The sequence below is a fragment of the Condylura cristata genome, unplaced genomic scaffold (genome assembly GCF_000260355.1).
Source record: "Condylura cristata isolate star-nosed mole 26May11 unplaced genomic scaffold, ConCri1.0 scaffold00001, whole genome shotgun sequence".
Taxonomy (NCBI): Eukaryota; Metazoa; Chordata; class Mammalia; order Eulipotyphla; family Talpidae; genus Condylura; species Condylura cristata.
The window spans coordinates 57,234,800-57,257,097 of record NW_004567102.1 but is presented as its reverse complement, the minus strand read 5'-3'; the positions used below and the strand labels follow the sequence as shown (position 1 = coordinate 57,257,097).

General features: G+C 34.6%; 1 protein-coding gene across 1 annotated transcript in view; it reads right to left on the bottom strand.

The window, feature by feature from the left end:
* Nucleotides 1-22,298, bottom strand: part of RFX6 (regulatory factor X, 6) — a 43,459-nt gene that overhangs the window by 4,745 nt on the left and 16,416 nt on the right. The window contains exons 6-16 of the mRNA XM_004673802.1: nt 21,880-21,907; nt 15,558-15,665; nt 11,688-11,765; nt 11,476-11,589; nt 10,002-10,051; nt 7,799-7,958; nt 6,801-6,945; nt 5,215-5,324; nt 3,493-3,610; nt 1,949-2,071; nt 1,099-1,305 (exon numbers count right to left, since the gene is read on the bottom strand). Coding sequence (XP_004673859.1) covers nt 1,099-1,305; nt 1,949-2,071; nt 3,493-3,610; nt 5,215-5,324; nt 6,801-6,945; nt 7,799-7,958; nt 10,002-10,051; nt 11,476-11,589; nt 11,688-11,765; nt 15,558-15,665; nt 21,880-21,907 — 1,241 coding nt within the window. The remainder of the gene's footprint in view (nt 1-1,098; nt 1,306-1,948; nt 2,072-3,492; nt 3,611-5,214; nt 5,325-6,800; nt 6,946-7,798; nt 7,959-10,001; nt 10,052-11,475; nt 11,590-11,687; nt 11,766-15,557; nt 15,666-21,879; nt 21,908-22,298) is intronic.

The following is a 22,298-nucleotide window of genomic DNA, read 5'->3' as shown; positions in this document are numbered from 1 at the left end:
ACTATAGATGTGTGCTTCATAAAAGTCGAGACTTTTGAAGTTAGTGACTATTGAAGAAAATCTAGGATGTACGTTCTATACATATCATTGTTCTGCAGAAATGAAGCCCATGTCAGTGTTGGGAAGAACAAGGGTGTCTGCTGCTTACATTTCTCCACAAACAGAACTTAAGCTGGTTGGTAAGTAACTTGATTTTCAGGGTAAAAGAAAAAGGGAATCATGTCCAAATGGCTATCTTTTCAAAGCATCACACAAACATCAGAGATAAGAAACTAAAATTGTGAATGCCACGAATTTCCTCAGCATCTGATTTTTCCATTAGGGAAATTAAACCCTTAAATTTCTGTATGTCCAGTAAGTGTTGTACATAAAAGACTTCAAAAGAGACAGGATTGAAATTAGCAGTATTATCTAGTAGGTAATTCAGGCTACAAGATATCAGTTTAACACAAAAAGGATCCCAGACCAAAGATGAAATTAGAATAACTATCCTAAAGAAGCCTAAACAATTTTTTAATTCACTTTTGTACTGAAGGAACATTGCATTTTAACATCATATAAGTTTCAGGTATGCAACATTATACATCAACACCTTTTATAAATATATATGTGTGTGTGTGTATATATAGTATATATATGTATATATATGTATATATATGTATATATGTGTGTGTGTATATATATATATGTACACATACACATGCACACATTACATTAGACTGCTAAAAGTCCAATTCTTAATGGAATGTGTCTCCTCAAAAACTAAAATTAAAAAACAGCATACTTTACCTTCAAATCACATCAAGGATTTCAAGTATCCCTAATCCAATTTTATCTTCCACTAAATGAAGACAACTAGCTATTCATACTTCTCATATAACTTACACAGTGTGTCAGTGTGATATCTATGTTTATAATAGAACTGATAAAAATATGAGAGACAACATGCTGAAAACCTCCAGGTAAGGGTTATTATAAGTCAGTTAGGAGAAGCCTTTTTACTCTCGGGATGTCTGGAAATTACCAGGACAGACATAGGCTCGGGCTCTTGAGAGGTGTGTTGAAGCCTAAGGAGTCTTCTTGGAGTCCCACTTGTACCTGAGAGAGCCATGTCATCGGTGCTGGCAGTGGAGAATGGGTGAAGCGCAGAGGGCAAGCCTCCAGGCTGACTGGCTGGCAGAGGAAGGTAGGCTGCTTCCATGTGGCTTTCATTCTTCACAGAGTCATTGGAAACCGAGCTTCCTTTATTACGGTTGGCGAGAAAGCATGAACTCGGAGAAGCAGTGAAGGCAGCTTTACTTGCATCTGGAAATATTTTTTTTTAATTAGGAAAGCTAATCATTTCCCAAATTCCAGTATATGAATACAAGTAAAAGACACTGAAAATGTTTTATAGTTGTGTGATCAATCAGGAAACTCTAGAGACTTCTTTCCATGGGAAATAATGCTGGCAGTGGGCTGGATAGAATTGGCTGTACGTTTATGGATTTAGGAGTATACCCTGAGGCCACTACATAACCTAGTGGCAATTTGAAGAATTTCAAATTGCAAACCTAAACTCCTATAGAAATTATTAAACTACTATACTTAAACTCTTATAGAAATTATTTCTACACCACTTATAAGGTTGTACTATATATTGTCATGAATTATTTTCTGTACTATAGTCACCCTCCATCTTAATCTAAATTCTCAGAAATGAAGAACATCAAATCTGTGTCCTTTAAGAAAAGTACACTGACTGTATAAATGGAGGAAAGAAAAACACTATTCCAATAGTGTTAGCCTATGATATTAGTAGCAGCATGTATAGGGGGAAAGCCCTGAGACCATTATAAATCTAATTAATATGTGCTGTTACAAATTCTTAAACGTGGGTTTAAACAAAGAAATATGCAAAACAAGATATAGCCACACATACATACACATGTATAATATATTTAATTACCTGAATTCTTCATATACTTGTCCAATAAATTCTGTAATTCCTGCTCTTTGTCATTATTAAACTGGGTCTCCATGGCCAGGAGAATGTACTCATCAAGAAGCATTCGGATCAAATGGAAAGAGCCTTGTGTGTGGACAGGGAAGGGGAAGAGGACATTGTGAGATGAAATAAAGGAGAGAAAGAGAAGGAACAAGAGAGTCAAGTTATCTTCGTGACCATCTCTCAGCACTCTACAAGGAGCAACTGAAATAAACAAATACTTGTTGGACTTTAAATGACCTGCTAAGACCAACATGCTTAACTTGGGTCTCTAATCTTTCTGTGGACTGCCTGCCCACCTCACTGTGTGCACTGTCCTGCTAGCTCTCTGGCCACTAATTACATCAAAGGAAAATACGGATGAAAGTGAGGCATGCTTTATGCGTTAAGAGGGCACACACTGCAGAGTGATAAGCTTTAACTGGAGAGAGAATGAGCTCTACTATGCTCTATTTCTGTTTACTTTCTACTAAATAATTAGTCAATGGCCAGCATGGTTTGAAAAAAAAAATCAAATAAGAAGATGTCTTTCTAGCCTGAAATAGTCTTTGATATAGAAAAGAAAAAGAATGATGTCCTGAAAACTTTAAACTTCTTTTACTATTCAAAAGATTTCCTAACGCAAGTCTTTTTTATAATAACTGTGGGCTTCAATGCTCATTGTATATCTTAAAATGCCTTAAATATGCACAAGATAGTTTTAAAAATAGACTTAATGCATTTTGTTCATCCCTCAATATAAGTTGACAAGTTTTGTCTGATTGCAATGCAAATTAAACAAAAAACAGTGTACTATAGTTAATTGCAACCTGTTTTATAATGTGAAGATTTCTCATTATGCAACTACTAAATGCATAGCTGCTATCCACTAATTTATAACTAAAAAAATTATAACTAAAAAATAAGAAACTCAAAATTTTTAGGGAAAGATGAATTCTACTTTTGCAAATGACAGCTTTCACCAATTTGTTTCACAGGCAAGCTAGATGGTCCAGAAACATAAAATTTCTGGAGTGGAAATAATGTGGATTCCTACAAAAAATACGTAAAAATTTGCCATATTGCAATGTATAGTTCTTTTGGAAAATAATGTATTGATTTTTGTTTATTTGCTTAGTTAATGAAGAAAATTTATCCAAGCATTGATAAATGTAATGACAATAGCTGCTATTTATTAAGTGTTTTCCAGGTGCTGGGCAATAGGTTTTTATTAACATCCATCACCTCACTTAAGTGCCTACACAGTCCTATGAAAATAATATTCTGTCCTTTGTACAATGAGTGGGAAATTGGGTAAAACCCACCAAGAGAAATGGTGTTAAGATTGAACGTTGCATGGGCTCTCAAGGCAAAACCCAGGCTCACAACTGGCATTCTCTACTATTTTGGTGTTCAGATGTGATTTGAGAGGTGGTAATGCCACATGTTTAAACACTGATAGGAGATAAGACTGGGATACAAATGATGCAATTTCATTTAAAAGTTTTATAAGGCACAGAAGATACCAAAACTGGATGCATTGTTCAAGGTGAGATTATGCATTACTCGAGCACCAAAGAAACTCCACTTGAGCAAAAAGTCTTGAGCCCTCTTCTTTAATGATCTTCCATTTTGTTTGCTGGTCTGAAAATAGAGGATAACATGAAGCCATAAAATTGCTCCTCTCTTTACTAAATACGGCCTATGTTAGATCACAAAGGAATTAAACCCTCTGACAAACGGACAGATGGCAAGGCATGCTATTTATCTCGTCAAATAAAGTGACCTGTCCAGGGATTTCAATTTTAGTCTGCTTTGTTGCCATTTTTAAAGTTAGTAGATCTACTATATATATTTTACTTAATAGAATTAGACAAAATGAGGTGATTTACAAAATATTTTAACTTATAATTTTCCTTTGATAGAGCTTTAAAAAGAACAGAAGGTAAAGTGTGAAGAAAGGGTTATATATTTCTGTGAATGATTAACTCAAACTTCTCAAGTCCTGAATGATAATTTGTTTTCCTTCCAGGAGAAAAAAAAGTCCCTAGACTATAACTAGTTTCCTTGATATGGAATGGCTAACACCAAGAGGTGATGGATATATTTGCCCTTACTGCCTTGCTTCATGATGGATGACTTGAAGGTTAACTGAAGAAGGTGAAGCAACCACACAGAAAACATAAAATTCTGAGCTCCTGGAAGTCAAACATGTAAATGCTAAAAACCATGTTTTCTGTCAATGCTTATGCTATGAAAACTTGCTTCTTAGAAAAGGGTCTCATCTTTCCAGGTTCTAAGTCTTTCGCTACTGATATTACGTAGCTGTAAATTTATTGACAACAGGAAAGGCATGAACTGAATTCATGCCCAGTGCTCTCAGGTATAACAAACCTTTAGCTATTTGGGCTGCTTTATTTGAAGGGTTCCAAAGCCTTTCTTTCTGACTTCTTTGCAGTTATAATATTCATTTATTTTTTTACTCATGGTATACCATTACTTTACACACATTTGCTTTTCCACAATATAGGCCTTTTCCCCTCCGCTGTGGCCACCAAAGCACACTTAGTCATCTGCCATTGGTCACTGTATGCTCCCTTTCCCTTTAAAGACTTCTCAAAGCATTTTGATATAGCTGCCACCTCTTCCCTGCCAGCCAAGAAACTGCAGTTCTGCCTTTTCACAAAAATTTTATTTTCTGAATCTGTCACTTAAAAGTACCTTAATAGGGGTCCTCCCTAGTGGCTCAATGGGTTAGGACATAGCACTGCAAGCTGGCCACAGCTGCTAGAGATGATCATGGCGCAGCAGACCTCTCCTGACCCACCCACTGCTCCCCTCAGCAGTGTACTTCACTGATCTGCCTGTTCTGCTCCCCACTCTCTCTCTGGTGAATCCTCTCACCTCTCCTCACCTCTGGCTTGTACCCAGTACTGTATGCATAAATAATAAATGAATCTTAAAAAAAAAAGTACATTAATAGGGCCCTCCCCTGTGACACAAAAGGTTAGGATGCAACACTGCAAGCTGACCACAGCCCCTTCAGTGTGAGTTCGATCCCTGGCCCCGGAGGTGACCCACATGGCAAGACAGACCTCTCCTGTCTCCCCAGCTGCTCAGAAGTGTATTTCATTGATCTGCCTATTCTGTTCCCCCCTCTGTTTCTGGTGAAGCCTCTCACTGCCCCTGCACCCCTGCCCTTATCCCTGTCCATATGAATAAATAAATAAATCTTAAAAAATAAGTACCTTAATAACTCTTTGCTCTACCACTGTATCCAACCACTCAATAAAAGCCTCCACGGTGGCATTCTTCTTAAGGAGATCTTTCAGTTCTTGGAACACAGTGATTGAGTCATCTATCACAGAAGAAATAAAAGAAAAAATAATTGTACTCTACTGTGAACCCAAGAGAAAACCTTAAAAGTAGGCATCATTAACAGTTTTATAATACAAAAGTCAAAGACTGGTAGATTAACTCAAACCTTTTAAAGAAATTAATTTTATATTCTGAAGTCAGTAACAAAAGATAAATGCTCAGTATACTATGCTTCAAACTTTCAATCATGAATGTATTATCTTGGTTTATTATGTACATACTAGAGAAGAGTAAAGTTGTCAACATAGTTGGCTAATGGGATCTCCCTGTTGGCACAGGGGTTGAAGTCTCAGTTCTAGCAACTATTGCCAGCCACTGTGGCATGAGTTTGATCCCTGACCAGAGAGCTGACCCACATGACACAGCAGAACTGTCCTGTCTCCCTGCTGCTCCCTTCAGCAGTGTATTTCAGTAGATTTGCCTGTTCTGCTCCCCACTCTGTCTCTGGGGAATCCTCTCTCAACCCCTGCACCTCTAGCCTACACCCCAGTTCTTGTATGTATAAATAAAATAAACGTTTAAAAAGTATATAGTTGATTATTTATTTTCAATCTAATGTTTTCTTCTATGTGACAGAGTAGTTGAGAGTTAACGAATAAACTAAATTTGTTTATTTCCTGCTTTCTCAAACATCCTTTATCTTTAGCAACAATTAAATTCTGCACTGCAGAATTGAACCACTTACATGAATAATCCTTTATCATGTAAAATTTAAAGGGGAAGATTAGAACTATCATTTTATTAGTGTTTGAGGTTTACTGAGTCTCAAAGGGTAATATAATTTTATATGATGAAATAGAAAGCAGGATTGAGATTGGACTGTCCCCAGAGAGCAGTCCATTTTTGTGCTGTGGCCTGTAACAAGCTACATTAGTTTATTTCTGGAGAAAAATAGAAGGGGAAAATAGTTGATTGCTGTCTTAGAAATTGAACATGCTTGTCTAATCATGTATATAGGCTTGGCAGACTCTGTGAGAAGGTCCACATCTGAGCAGGGTTTCTCTGCTCAGTGTTGTGTGGTGATATCAGTAATATGTATCATATACCAAGAATCTACAGTACATGGAAATATGCACGCATGTGCTATGCAGGTGGGAAAATTTCACATAACTAAAAACTGCTATTTCCATATTTTCTGTAGGCATTGAGTTTCTAGGTGACTTTTATTGTCCTCTTAATACTTTCTAAATTTATTCAGTTTTCCATAATCAATACTGTTTTAAATAGAGGACACATCTATTAAGAGTGTTCCTGGAAACCAGGGTTTCTCAAACAAGCATGATTTTGTAGTCTAAGAGAACATTTGGAAACGTCTACAACATTTCAGTTGTCACAGCTGGGGAGAGGCTGCAATTGGCACCCAGTGGGCACAGGCCAGGGTTCCTGCCAAGCATCTTAGCTCAGTGCTAAGTGTGCCAAGGCTGGAAACCCTGCTCTGAATAGACAGAAGACTTACGTTCAGTGTAGAGATCAGATTCAGTATCTGTGCTGCCCGAGATGGTGAGAAGGGCCTGAGATCCAATACTATTTAAGTCAACTTTCTCAATATCAGACACCATAGAATTTACCACATGCTGGTCAAAGAGAGCTGGTCTAGCAATCTGCTTAGAAAAAGCAAAAAGACACCAAACTTTAACATACTAGTCTGTCTAAAGGAATGTTTTAGTTTCTAGAGAAATAGTTTCTAGAGGAAAAGTATCATAAATAACTTTTTTAAAAACTTAAAGTAATAGCTAAGACTTATGTTAACCTCTGAAACTATTTTTGGATTTAGAAAATAATGTTTTCATGGCTATGAAGTAAATACTTTATAATGTACATTTCTTATCTCGAACAATTTCAAGAGTCTTTTAAAATTTAGGGGGCTAGAAAGCTCCAGAAAGCAATCACTTGAGGGAAGGGGCAATATATTTTACAATATGTAAACATATATTCCTAATTTAAGAGTTACTTTCTTTCCCCCTTCCTATTTAAGAGATACATGTGTTGGGTCTGTGGGCTTCACATCAAGTGTTGCATAGGTTCATTTCCCATTAACTGAATTTTTTAAATTGGATTCATGTGGAAAATGAGAATTTTACATTTTACATTGCATTGAAAGGTTTTATTCTTGTTTGTTATCTTGAAATAATTTTAAAGTTATTAAAAATGCCAACATAATATAACACATTTCCATATACTCTCTATCCATCTTCTCCTAATATGTCACTTAACATAACTTCTATGTGTTACCAAAGTCAGGAAATAAACTTTGGTACTATCTATTTACCAAATAGAGGTATAATTTAAAATTCATCAGTTTTTCAACCGATATCCTTTCTCTGGTCCTGCATTCACGTTAGGATCTCACATTGCAGTTAGTGGTTGCCGACCTAGTCTCCAGTTTCTGAAAGTTCCTCAGTCTTTGTTATCAGAAGATTCATTTTTTATTTGGTCACTAAAATACCAACGTACCTGAGCAAGATGCAAGAAAGATGTTTGTCGTTTCAGAGAAGATACAAATCTTCGTACAATGGGTATTTTCTTGTCAATTAGTGCTTCTGGTAAGTTTTCTAATGATGAAACAACCCACTGTTCCCAATTTTTAGCAAAATTTCTTATGTCTGCTAATAAACTACAAAAAAAAAAAAGCCCTAGGTGTAAAATGTTGAGTTGTTCACAATGCAATGTAGTTTAATGGAGGTTTACTATACCATAGTTCAAAGAACTTCACTTTTAAAGTCAGACAAGACCCAAGTCTACCACTTACCATCTTACTCCAAATACTCAATGTCATCAAACTCCAGTTTCCTTATCTATTACATAGGAATAAGCCTAATGTCCATGTCACAGGATTATTGTAAGATCTATATGAAATAATTTATGGAAAGTGCTCAAAGTTTGGCATACAGAGTGTCAAATAAGTAGTACTTTATTATTAAAGTTATCTCATGATTCAATCATTTTTCTAAATATTTCTGGGAAAATGTATGTAAATAATTTTGCAGATCTTGGTTCCATGAGAAACATCACTTTGGGACCATAAAGCCATATCAGGTATTTAATATTAGTTTCTAGAAACATATCCTTATAACTCGAATATAACTGTGGGATAAATGATCAAAAATGTACTTTGGATCATTTAAAAAAATTAACTTTTTTCTACTCCTGCTTTCTTCACATATGAATTTGGAATTATAATATTTCCTTTGTAATCATCTGATAAGTTGTGCATAAAAATTGCCATTGTTCAATGACAAGGAATTAACTACATAAAAGTATAGCACTGTTCATAAGTTGGACATTTAAGCAGCCATTTAAAGAGATAATGATATGGCCCTCCCTGGTGGCGCAGTGGGTTAAAGCACAGCACTGAGAAGCTAAAGCCACTTCCGCATGAGTTCGATCCCTGCCTGCCCCGGAGGTGACCACATGGCGTGGCAGACCTCTCCTGACCCGCTCGCTGCTCCCCTCAGCAGTGTACTTCGTTGATCTGCCTGTTCTGCTCCCCATTCTGTCTCTGGTGAATCCTCTCGCCACCCCTGAGCCTCTGGCCTGTACCCTAGTTCTGTATGCACAAATAAATAAATCTTAAAAAAAAAAAAAAAGAGATAATGATAGACTTGTTGATAGAAAGATTTTTATAATGGAAAGCATAGTAAGCATACTTTAGGTTCAATTTTTTAAAAGTGTATATTTAAATATATTTTTAGAAAAAAGTGTGTGAGATGATAACTCAGCTTTTAAGACTATAGTGAAATTATAAGTGATTTTTTAAATGTAGTTATGTACTTTTTCACAGTCAATAATACATGTGAATGAATTGCGAGACAAGTATATAAATAGTCCCTTTCCGGCTTGAGTAGAAATTAAGCGAAATAATTTATGTAAAGTCTCAAAATCCACATTGTGTTTATCAAGGGCAGTTATTGTTCTTGAAAGTCACATGACTGATACTAAGTAAGCAGGGCCATTCTGCTGTGACATGGAAGTGTTAAGCATACCTAATTCAGAACACAGATTACATGTGTACAGACCGAAAGTTGATTGTTTAAACCAGCTATTACATAAATAATCTAGAGAAAAATGTAAATCCTTGTTAATATTTGTTTTATCAACCAGCATGTATTTCCTGAGTACTATGTCTAGTCTATATTTACTTGTATCTCCAAATACCAAAATAAATTTGATGATTTCATTGCTTTCAAAGAAACATTTTTAAGTCAAAACTATCATCATTAAGGTTTCATTTCAATTTGATATGTTTATGTCTTCTTTGAGAGAAAGCAATTAATTTTGCAGTTAATACCAAAGTTAATAATACCAATAAAAATAATTTCTGTATTATTTTTATTATTTTCATCAATTTGTCCCATTTATCTTCCTCTACCCAGTTCCACTGAGGAACTTTTTTTCCGTATCCTGAAGGTCAGCCACACTTAAATATTTATTTTTCATTAGGTCATTTCTCTAGTTAAGGTATTTTTGGACTGTTACATCAATGTGTTCACAGAGAATCAAATATAAGGGTTGAAACATATCTCTTGCAGCTGTTACAAAGAACAGAAGCAGGAAAATATTTTGGGTAAATGAATGAATTTCAACTTAATGTCTTTATTGTAATGTATAAGATTGAACTCCACCGTAGGAAACTACATGTTTTATGGACTTGACCTACCTTTCAGGCATTTCTTGCATTGTTGCAGGAATGAGGACATCTGTAAGAACCTTAATACAGCAGAGAAATTAACATAAATCTTTATATAACATTCTATACAAAGACATATTATTTTGCAATTTTATTCCCAGCTTTCCAGAAAACAGCATGTTAATTAATTTCTGGAAATTACAGTTTTACCTCTAAAATGAATATATGCATGAGACAGGGGTGTTTGTGTGTGTATGCGTGTGTGTGTGTGTGTGTGTGTGTATGGGTGGTATGAGTGGGGGAGGAGAAATTTTAGAAATGTTGTAATACTGGGTTAAGGATGTACTGGGTACAGAATTATCAGAACAGAAGGAAATGTGTAGCTTCAGAAGGGTTTAGTCTGAGCCCTAAATGTGGGTGACAAAAACAGTCATCTACTTTCCCTTTTAGGTACTTTCTCAAGCCATTATTATCACAATCAGTTATTGCCAACTAAATATTTTCTCTCTCAATAATTATATCTTATTCAACCCAGAAAATGAGATAGTCCTCCTGCTCCTTTGCCCTTCTTCAAATTGAACTTGAACTAAAGGAAGATAATAAACTGTGCTTACTTCTCAGTTCTTATACTTCTTTGAGGGAGAACAGAGGTTGAAAATCAGGCTCCTCTATTCTGGCTCAAGCCTACCTATCAGTTTTTGGTCTGTGACGCTGCCTTCTGAACTGAGTCTATTTGGTTTTTGCTTCACTTCTGCAACAAACATGCATTTTAAAAAGAAGGAATTTATTTCTTTAATGTTTAACAGGACTCCAGTTGGGTTTTCTTGCTGACTCAGGTTATTTTTTAAAAGGGAAGTTTTTGCTTTTCCTAATGACAATTTAAAAGGTAAATGTATAGACACTTTCTTCAAAGTATCCAGACTGCAATGAAGTTTCTTCCTCAGCTTAGACCTTATTGCTGTCCTATGGAACAAACTCTCTGGGGTTCTCCTCCTCCCCCAATAATTGCTTGGCAAGGAGGTCGACTAGCTCTACTTTGGTCAGGGTGTCTCTTTACCCTTTAAGTCAAATGGGGACTCTTACCTGGTTCAAAAACAGAGTAAGACATTAACACATTAAAATTTCTAAGATTTTTCAATTAACTCAAGCAGAATTCATTAATTCTGCTTTTCTCCCAAACACTGATATTATTTTTAAAAAGCCACCGTGTTATTTAAACTGAAAATACCTTAAATAGTTCATTAAAACTAAATTTTCATGTGTTTGTGTGTCACAGTGCATTCACTCACAGGTTAAACAGAAACTGATATTCTTTGTAAATTTATATTAAAATACATAGACCATTAAATATACACTATTAAACTGCTTGTTTTCACATTAGAAAAAAATAATGGTGTATCTTCAGTCATAAATATGTTTATTGAAAATAATCTTGCACAAGTTTAGCTAGAATGCTCTTCAAAGAAACTTAGGATTCATGTTTAAGGTATCCTAAAGTGCTTACCTTATAAAGAATTGAGTCACAGACACAGAAAATATCAATGATCACAGGGTTTTCAAGCAGGGGAAGAAGATGATCAGGCATTCCTTGCCAAAAGTGTAATAAAAAATGCTGGATCTAGTCACAGAACAGAGTGTGCACATTAACATTTTTCCTTTACATAAACTCACAGAACAGAAGCATTTGGTGGGCAAAGCAGCCTTTGCCATCCTTACCTCTTCAAAGTTCCCATTAATTGCATTGTCCAGGATGCACTGGCAGTGAGTTTTGTACATCATAATGAGGGTATCAACCTATTTCAAGGAAGAAAAAGTTTAACCAAAGCATCCTTTCAACACTGCCTTCATCAGTTCATTCACCCAAAACATGTTTTCTAAGCTCTTGTTATGTGCCAGAATTTGGGCTCAATGCTGAGGAATCAAACATAAAGGCACAAATACTATTTAAAGGCATTTAAGGGAGCAAGGCAAGCAAATGGGCAATTATAGAACAATAGGAAAATAGTCATGAAAGAAGGTCTTTGTGCAGCGAACTATGGGACATCAAACTGGATGGAATAATAAATCGGTAAAATAGTTCAGCTCACAGACAGTGAAGCATTATTAAGTGGCACTTGGGCAGAGTGATGTAGTTGTTTCTAGTCTTGTCTTTGAGGCTAGCTAGCTCCACTCTGCCACTTAGCAGGCACATATTTACACAAGCTGTTTTGTCTCTGAGGTCCTGGGGGGTTTTTTGTTTTGTTTTGTTTTTAATTTTGTAACATTTTATTCTTTTTTTAAATAATAGTTTATATTATTACTATTATATACTATAATAGTTTTTATTTGTACATCATTTTGTGCCTTTTTCCATCTCAGTTGTAATCCCCATCACCAAATCACCCGTGTGCCATCACCACAGTCCAGTGCACTTCCCTCCCCCCACCGTTTTTGATCCCATTCTCCACTCCACCCCCCATAAAATGTCTCTGGTATATGGTTGTTCATAATTATCATTATGATTTTCTTGCCTAGGTCCAGGCTTTTTAATCTTCATGCATGGTGATAATAACATATGCTCCTATGGTGTTAAGATTAAGTAAAATTATATGGTACACAGAACAGTGCCTGGCATACAATAAAACCTTACTAAATATTACCAAAAATTAACTATGTTATGAACATATACTCACCAAAAAATTGAAAATTGGATATATATTATGCAAGTCTCCATTTTCTCCATGTCACAAATATTTAGATGGCATAGTTTAAAAGTTTTAAGCATATTCTAAAATTTGCACTGGGTTATAATTAGATATCTGGAAATTCAGCAACATTTAAGTCTAAAACCCTTATTTTAACAGCTAGTAACTTTTCTACCTGTTAATGATTGTGTGCCCTATGAGAATGGGAAGATAGCTTAGAGGTCAAAGGTTTGAGTTTTGCTTTGGACTATCTGATTTGAATGTCAGGTCTAATATTACATTTATTAGCTAGGTGATGTTGGTCAAGGTACTTAACATTTGTGTTTTAATTTCCTCATCTGCACAATGGAAGTGATAATAGCAGTGAATATGTAATAAGGTAGTTATAAAAACTAAATGAATTATCTCTTGTCAAGTGATTGTCATAATCTACAATACATGTTAAGAAATTGACAGATGTTAACTATTTTCAACCCAATAGTATCTAAGGTGATGTTGATGATAGGAGTGCTTCTATCCTAATCCGTGGTTCTTTAACCTTTTTCCTACAGCCAAGTAGCAACACACATTTTTGTAACCTAGCTCAGAGCTGGATAATAATAACATGCAAATTATCAATTTACCTCCAAGGAGGTGTGCTGGCTACAGGACACCTCTAGCAGGATATGTCACCGAGAATGCCATTTAGATGTGCTCTACACATTAAGCAATATCCTGTTTTTTGATGGTTCAACAAGAAATGTTTTTAAAATAAAAATGACAGCACACAGACAAGAATTCATAACTATTGCCAAAATTAACCCTTTGAGACCTTTGAAACCTGTAAACCTTTCCTTTAAAACCTAGAAAGTACATTTTTAAGAGTATTTTTAAGAATATTTAAAACCTATAAAGTTCATTTTTAAGAGTATTTCTACTTCTTTATATCAGAAGTTGTTCTTTTACACAAGCATAAAATACTTTAATCCTATGTTTGGTACTTCACTCATTTATTTAATATGATCATAATCTCAGGATAGTAATCTTTAATTATAGTATACTTTACACTCTATAAACATAATTTTACCAAATTTTCTGAGAATAGATATCACATTATAGAGGACAAGACCTGAAGCAACGCTTAGCACAGTGTGGGGTGAGAATGGCCATAAGTGACAGTCTGAGGAGGCAGAAAGCAGACTGTCGGTTTCAGCCAAACACTCTGAGAGGAGTGAAGTAAATTCCTACTGGGTAATCTCCAACCTTCCTACCTCAAGAAAGTAAGAACTTAAAATGCTTAGCTTCAGCTCCATCCCTTCTTATGGGAACTGACAAATTACCTGAAGAACTTATTACTGGCTGAAAGAAGAACAATAGGGCCCTGCTGTCTTCAAAGGACAAAGAGGAGCAATGGTAACTGGTGCTCAGGATGGGGACCTCTGGGGAGGAACTTTGAAACCAGGAGCTATTTATATATCTGATGCCTGAGTGAGAAATAATTTACAGACTAGTTTTTCAAATTCATAGCTAATTTTCAAATTCATAGCCTTTGGAGACTAGCAGAGAAACGAAAGAAACTATAGAAAATGTGCCATTCTATTTTTTTATTGTTGCTCTCCCCACTCTCCATTTTCTCTCAACAGGTATATTTACCAAGTAAGCTACTGACTGGTATATCTGCAGGTAAGCAATCCTCTCTATAAAGGTCAAAGAAATGTGTTCCTAAGAAATATGTCCCACTGTTTCCCCCATACTCCCAAACTGCAACAAATTAACATTTACCAGAGTTTTCTCAAATCTTAAGTCATAATAACACACATTCTATAGAGAGTTAAAAAAATATATGATAACCTTGAGAAATGTGATGGGAGAGAATAGTTAGAAGTGGACATTCTTCAGGGGCTCACTTGGAATTTATACTGAGAATTATCTTCGATTCTTTGTCTATTATTAAATGGAAGAGTATGTCTATCATCAGAATGAACAGTACATGTTCAAAGTTACTGTGCGTTGTCTATTTATTTATCAATAGGTTTTAATTATGTACTATTTTTATTATTTGTTTCTACAAATAACAAAAGAAAGCCAATTATTAAAGCAATACAGCTGTACATTAGTTAATAATATTACTCTATCTTCACATCTCAAAAATATAAATTGACTTACTGTATTATGAAAGGGGTCTTCCTCAAATGTTAATGAAAAAATGAACTTTAGTTGAAAGAAGAATGTAGACATTTGTAGGTCTTGATTTAATAAAGGATCCTGCCATTAGTCATCTAGTATGTGACCAGCAAGTGACTCCAGAAATTTAGAAATAGAGGAAAATTTAGCCTTAGACTTTACTATATGAATAGGAAAAGTCATATTGAGGATTATTTATGAACTGAATCCTGTACAACTTTCAAAATAGACTACAAATGTAAGAGAGCACAGAATTGAAATAATTTTTGTGATCATATAGTATATTCCTTGCATTTATCTAGGCATCTTCCCCCCCAGGACTAGAAATAGATTCTGTCCTTGGGAAGTACATGATGACTACAGTATTTAGTGAATTTAAAGGGAGTAAATATGAAAATAAATCTTATAAATAAAGAAAATATACTTGATAGATACATTACAGTAATTTCTTTTTTGTCACTTAGTTTGACATAAAAATCATCTTTAAGTCTTTGAAAATTATTATTATTATTATTATTTTACCACTTTGTGCTTATACACTATCACTGAAATAGTAAATAATTAATTGGGAAGTGTTTAATCAATATTAGTAAACATTTGTCTCTCCTATAAATCAGTCAATTATGTTTGATTATGTAGATTTCTGATGGCTTCCTACAAGCATCATGATATTCCCAGCAAATTGAGATATGGAACCAACATATCAGAAAGTCAATAGAGAAGTATCTTTACTTGATACCTTGTCTTTAGCAATGCATCCTTGGTACACAAGGTGTTGAGCACTGGGGAATTCTGGAAGAAGTGTTCCAGTTTTTGAGCTAAGTGAATATTTACGAGTGAAGCCACCCTATAATTTAGAAAAAAAAAAAATCAGTTGTAGACTCCAAAATACAATTTTAGTAAAATAAAAACTTATCTTTATAAAGTGCCACTCTTCTTTATTCTACAAACCATGACAAATTAGGAGATTTGGGTAAACAAAATCATGTAGCTAAATAAACCAGACATGTCAGTAAAATTATTGTTTCCAACCATAAATAGTTACATAGGATATTTTACTGTTACTTCAGAGTTTAGTCTTGAACATTTATGAGTTTTTACAACTTTCAGAGATTTAATTTTCACTCACATTTATTAATGGAGTAAGTTTGAACAGATCCTTAGAGTTATTGAAGTTATTTTAACTGTAACAGGATTAGGAGCTGCACAATTTAAACTCATTTATGGATTAAGTAAGATGATAAGCTAATTCTTTTACTCAGATTATCAATGGTAGAATTGCCAAATTAGTACTTTGTACTTCCCCACCTCAATCTATCACTATTCTAAATTGAGATATTTATTGTTCTTCTGAATCCCTTAGGGAGAAGCATCTTTAGCAGTTTTCAGAAAATTCAGTTTTGTCTTTTTCCTAACCCTTTGTGTCAGGAAATTTTTAGTTATTTGAGAACCTTCACACAGCTTTCCATGAGGATGGAGCAGTATCAACTCCCACCAGACCAGCAGTGTCTGGAAACATTTGTTGTTTCCAGTTTCTATTTTTTTTTTTTAATAATATGGGCCATTTTCACCAGTATAAAGTAGTGTCTTAATGTGGCTTTAATATATATTTCCCTGATAATAAGTAATGTTGAACATTTTTTTATATACCTAACTGAATGAATCAGGAAGATATGGTAATTATACATAGTGGACTACTCCTCAACGATGAAAAAAGGTAAACGCATGCCATTTGCAGCAATATGGATGAACCTGGAAAGGATTATGCTAAGCAAAATAAGTCAGAGGGAGAAATATAGATATCCAGAAGTTTCATTTACTTGTAGAACATAAAGAAACTGAACAAAGGGTCAGGAAAAAAACAAAACTTGCTGGCCCTCCCTGGTGGTGCAATGGGTTAGGACACAGCACTGCAGCCTGCCACAGCTGCTTCAGTGCGAGTTGGATCCCTGGCCCCGGAGGTGACCCACATGGTGCAGCAGACCTCTCCTGTCTCACCTGCTGTTCCCTGCAGCAGGTACTTCCTGGATCTGCCTGTCCTGCTCCCCACTCTGTTTCTGGTGAATCCTATCATAGTTCCTACACCTCTGGCCTGTACCCCAGTTCTGTACACATAAATAAATAAAACCAAAAAAAAAAAAACAAACTTGCAAGATGACTATAAATCTGAGGCATGAGGAGAGGGGGAGAAAGGGTCAAAATAAGGGAGGGAAGAATGTAAGGAATTGTGATGATGGTTCATGGGTGCTACATGGTAGGAGGGGGGATATCAAATACTACAAAAATGAATAATGGCATAAGAAAATAAAAAAAGTTTAATTATAAAAGTAATAGATTAAATTCTTAAGTTGATAACTAGTAGTTTTATGTAGTAGAAGTTAGCAATATGTGCTAGCAACATGCATAACAGGAAGCTAGATTATCCAAGGAAAAAGGCTTTTTTTGATTTTTGGTTAATTTTTAATTGTAGAATTTTTTTATTTAGGCAACATTGATTTACAACAATATCTTTGGCTGATGGGTATAGGTTCACATCTTTTACAATGTAAGTTAGCACACTTGCACTGAGCTGGCAGAAGTTAGATAAATCAAGTAATTATATACTATGTAACACATGTGAGGCATGTAAAGAAAAGAGACTGGAATAAATTAAATATGATCATTTTAATTCCACTAATGTGTTTGCTACTTTAATTGTATTAACAAGGGGTCAGAGAAGTTTGGCTGAGAGGTTTGGTTATTGTCATTTTTCCCCCCTCCCCTGATGACTTCAGTACTCTACTTCTGGGTGAACTATTAAGAATCTTATTTCAAAAAGAAAACAAGAAGAAGCCTACAGAAAAGAACTAATATGATTAGAAGGCAAGAGGGTCTGATTTATGAGAAAAGATTAAAGGAGTTAAAGGCACAGTTTGGCTAAGTGATGACTAAAAGAGAACATGATAACAGTCTACAAATATTTGAAAAGCATATACCAAGAAGGGAGGATTTGTTATTTATCTTGGTACAAAGTTGTTAAACTGGCCGTGAATGGTTGGTGTTAAGAAGAAGGGAACTCAGCCTGTCAGGAAAACTTCCTGGTTGAAATGCATGAAATCAAGGGATTTATGTCCTAGAAATAATGGTAATATCATTTGTTAGTTGAAACAAAATTTGGCTCACCCTAAGATTCTTTGATCAGGACTGAGATTGAAATCAGGTTTTATTTGATTGATTGTTTTAATCCCAGAGATTAAAGGATTCTGAGATATACTCTAAAACAGTTCTGAAATCTCAACTACATTTATGAGTAAACCTATAAGCAATCAAAATTTGTATCACTGAAAAGTTCTCTTATCATCCTCCTATCTTTGTTTTGCTTTTGTTAATGTTGTTTTATATTATACTTCAAACTTTAAAAAGGTATAGCTAAAAATACAATCATATGCTTACTATCAAAGATAGTTAACATTTGAGATACTAAAACAGCCTCTATAACACTTACTAATCTTATACCTCCCTTCCTTACAAGAAATCATTAATGTTCTGAATTTGGTTTATATAATTCTTATTCAAAATTTGAAAACTTTACTTATTTACAGATATTCTTCAACAATATGTACTATTAATTTTAATTCCTTTCTGACTTTTCTTATTTACATTTCTCTTAACTATTACTTCCTGTATATTCTTCTAGATCAAACTATTAGCTATTTTAATAATTTTGTAAAATAGATTACTTACTCAGTTTTTTTATTAGAGCATTAAATGGCTAACAGAAAAGAGTGGCACATTTACAATATTCAATACTTTTGAACAACTATGTGGAATGTCTTTTCAGTTAAAATAAATTATTTAATTTAATTTAATGATAAAATAAAATTATTTTATACCAGTAATTTTTTCCAATTTTTTCTTATTTTGATTATCCCTATTTTGCTTCTGCTGGTTTCTGCAATTTAAATTTTGGAATGTCCCATCTTTCTTCTTCCAGAAATAGTTCCCAGCTCTCTCAATAGGGAGGTATGAGAAACTAAGTCCTACAGAAAGGATTTGAAGGACCATCTTCATTCTCCCAGATGGGCACTTAACTAATTTCCTTCTAGAAGCATAAAAGAACTAATTCTTTACATGCAATGTGTGTCTTAGGTCAATAAGGCTACATTCTCGTTGGGAATTCTGACTGAGGAAAACTGAAACTTTAAGTTCTTCAAACTCTATCCCCCTTCATTCAGAGCAGAAGTCCTAAATGACTACTGACAATACCTCAGAGAGTAGAATGAAACCACCAAACTATCTCAATTTCCTGACACAAAGGTTTTTGCATTTACAATCAAAGAATTGCTCCTTCTCTGTTGGTCAATTTCTTCATTGTGACACTCTTTCTTACACACCTCTTCAGTGAGTTTTTCCTCTCAATTTTTCCCTCTCTTTCTTATCTACTGAATCTGTTTTAATAACTTTAGGTTGTCTAATCATCCTTCAAAACTAAACTTCCACTCTTCCTCTATCACCCAACACATGACTAAATATTCAATGTTCCTTCCCCTTTACTTCCAAAACCTATCAACCTTCTCAGTTCCCTACTGAAAATGCCCCCCCTGGAGTCATTATCTCCACTTCAATAATCCTATAGATATTTTTCTTTCCTTATCTTGATGACCTTTTAGCACCCTTTCGTAGGTGTAACCACACCATTCTTGGAAAACAGTCTTTTCTCCTAGCCACTCTACCACTAAATTCTCTTTCTCTTACTTTTCTGAATTCTCTTTGGTTATCGTACTGCCCCTTTACTTTTTACATACTCTATAACTCTTCTCATAAACTCTTCTGTTCTCATTCATTTTTATCCTTAGACATGTTAAGCCAATCTTGCATGAGGCTTCAATCACTGTCAAACTAAGCATCTAACTTTGCCTTCTTTTCCAGTCACTTATCTTCAACTGCTTATTTCAAAGTTTACGTTGGATGTTTCACAAGCACATATGACAAGTATCAAATACAATTCATTACCATGCCACTTTTCACCTACTTTTCCTTCAGTGCTTCCAAGCTAAAATCAATCACTACTCTCTATCCCTAGGGCTATAATCCAAATCTAGATATTTTCTTATCCTGACAAACCATGTATCTGTAACCTGATATTCCCATTGCTTGTCTTCCAATGCCAGCGGTTGATATCTGACAGTGCCAAAGACATTTTGGTTATCACAACATGGGGAAGGGAAGCTACTGGAATTTGTGAGTACAAGACAAGGACATGCTGGTACTGCTGAACATCCTACAATGCACAGGATCATCCCCCATAACACTGAATTATCTGACACAACTTCAATAGTGCCATGGATGAGAAACCCTGATATCTACATGTTCCTTCTCTCTACGCCACTCTTCCTCTCTCCAAATTCCTCTTCATTTTCAGTTCTATCATTAAACATCACTTTCTGTGAAAAATTTCTTTAACCATTTAGAGTAAGTTAATTGGCTTTGTGCTCTGTTAACTACTTGCCCACCATGTTTTCCTGCTATAGTCTACAGGATTAAGTTTATCCACCAGCTCGTTTGTTCCCTAGAACCTGTAATATCATATGTCTAGTGCTTAATGTCTTGGTCATGAGTTTAAAAATAGAATTTTATTTTCTATTAAAATAAAAACAAATAGTTCTTTAAGCCTCAGTTCCTGAGCTATAAGTTAGCAATGTTAATACCTATTTTCCCTGCCTTAAAGTTACTAATGTTCAAATGACCTAAAGCACATGTAGGTTCCACTAATAGTCTCACATCAGAAACAAACTAAGGAGGTAACAGAAGTACCTTAATAGGTACTAATGATGAAGCAGTAGACTTGAGTAACATTTTCTTTTTGTCTACACAGCAAGGTTTGCATTACACAAGCTGTGTCAGCCCACTGCTCCCTAATACCACCAGCCTCATCAAAGTGGTAGAAAGAGAAATTATTTAAATTCAGTATTGATGTTACCTTCTGTCAACTGAAGTATATTTCTAAGTCAATATTTTTGCACTTTCACTGTTGTTTATCTAATAAAGAGCTATTATTTCATTGATAAAAAAGCAATCTGCAGGATTTTATTATGTAATTAACCATTAACTGTATTAAAAGCACTAGTGGAAAGGAATGGTCATTTCATGGGTTGGGGGCTTTATATTATTTCTGGAGATAATAAGCTTGCATCATTTCACCAAACTAATGGAGTTACAATTAACCTCATTTCACTAAACTAATGGAGTTACAATCTGGAGTGGTCCAGATTTACAACACAACACATTGTCATGTGCCCTTAGCTCTACGGCCCCTCTTTTAATGATTAGTTAACTTGAGGATAATGAAGGCCTTATCATGTGCCTAATTAGCCATGCTGTCCCTAATGGTAGTCTAACTCATTTAGATAAAGTCAGTTTGCTGATCTGTTCCTTGGTTGGGGGTCAAGAGGATGGGGAGAGTCTAGTGAGAAAGAGAGAGAAAAAAAGAGAGAGAGAGTGTGTGGATGTTAGATGTGTATACATGCTTCTTTCCTAGATTCCCACTTCACCTTCACCCCCCACTGCAGAAGATATCAGCAAATTATATCTACACACAACACACTCATACACACACACATACACACACAGTGTTAAGACAAACCAGAGCATAATTTTTGGGCCTCCTGATAACTATTAAAGATTTTGTCCAAATAAGTACATTCCAAGTATATTTTTTGTTTATATTTAAGTGGAAGTATATATTCTAAGTATATTTTTTGTTTATATTTAGGTGGAAATTTCTTGATTCAGTAATGGCCTTTTTCTATCCTATCTTAGGTATCTTAGATATCTTAGGTAACTGATATTAGGTAATGATAATTGAAAAACTACCTCTCTTCTGTTAATTTGGAAGTTGTTCAGTAGGTCCATATAAAGATTCATTAGTTACTTCAAATCTACCTTAGCTTGCTCTGTGAAGTTCTCATTCAAGAAACTCAACAATATTTATATCTATATTTGCCAACAAGGAAGATTAACATTTATTTTTCAGCTTGCAGCATATGTTACAGCAAAAGTAATATCAAAAAGAAAATCCTTACCTCATTCTTCAGCTTGCTCCCAGAAAACCTGAAAAAGCAGTAAAATTTTCATTAGTTAAAAAAGAAAAATATATACGTGTGTGTGTGCATATACAGTTATACAGTTATAGCAATCATGGAAATGACTGGAAAAAGTAACAACTTAACATCATGATTAGTGAAGTAAACCTGGAGAAATTTGTTTAATTTTTCAAAGGAATTCAGGTAACTTTCTCAACTCACAAAATACATCTATTAAAGGAAAGAAAAACAAAGAACATATAGGAAAGCAGATAAGATTTGAGGCAAGAAATAAAAAACAGTTGATATGAAATATTTGTATGTTCTGTTCTGTATTCTCACTTTATAATAGTTACTAATAAGCTGCTATTAGTTTCTTTATAATATCTGGATTCATTTATTATGACTCAAATGATTCT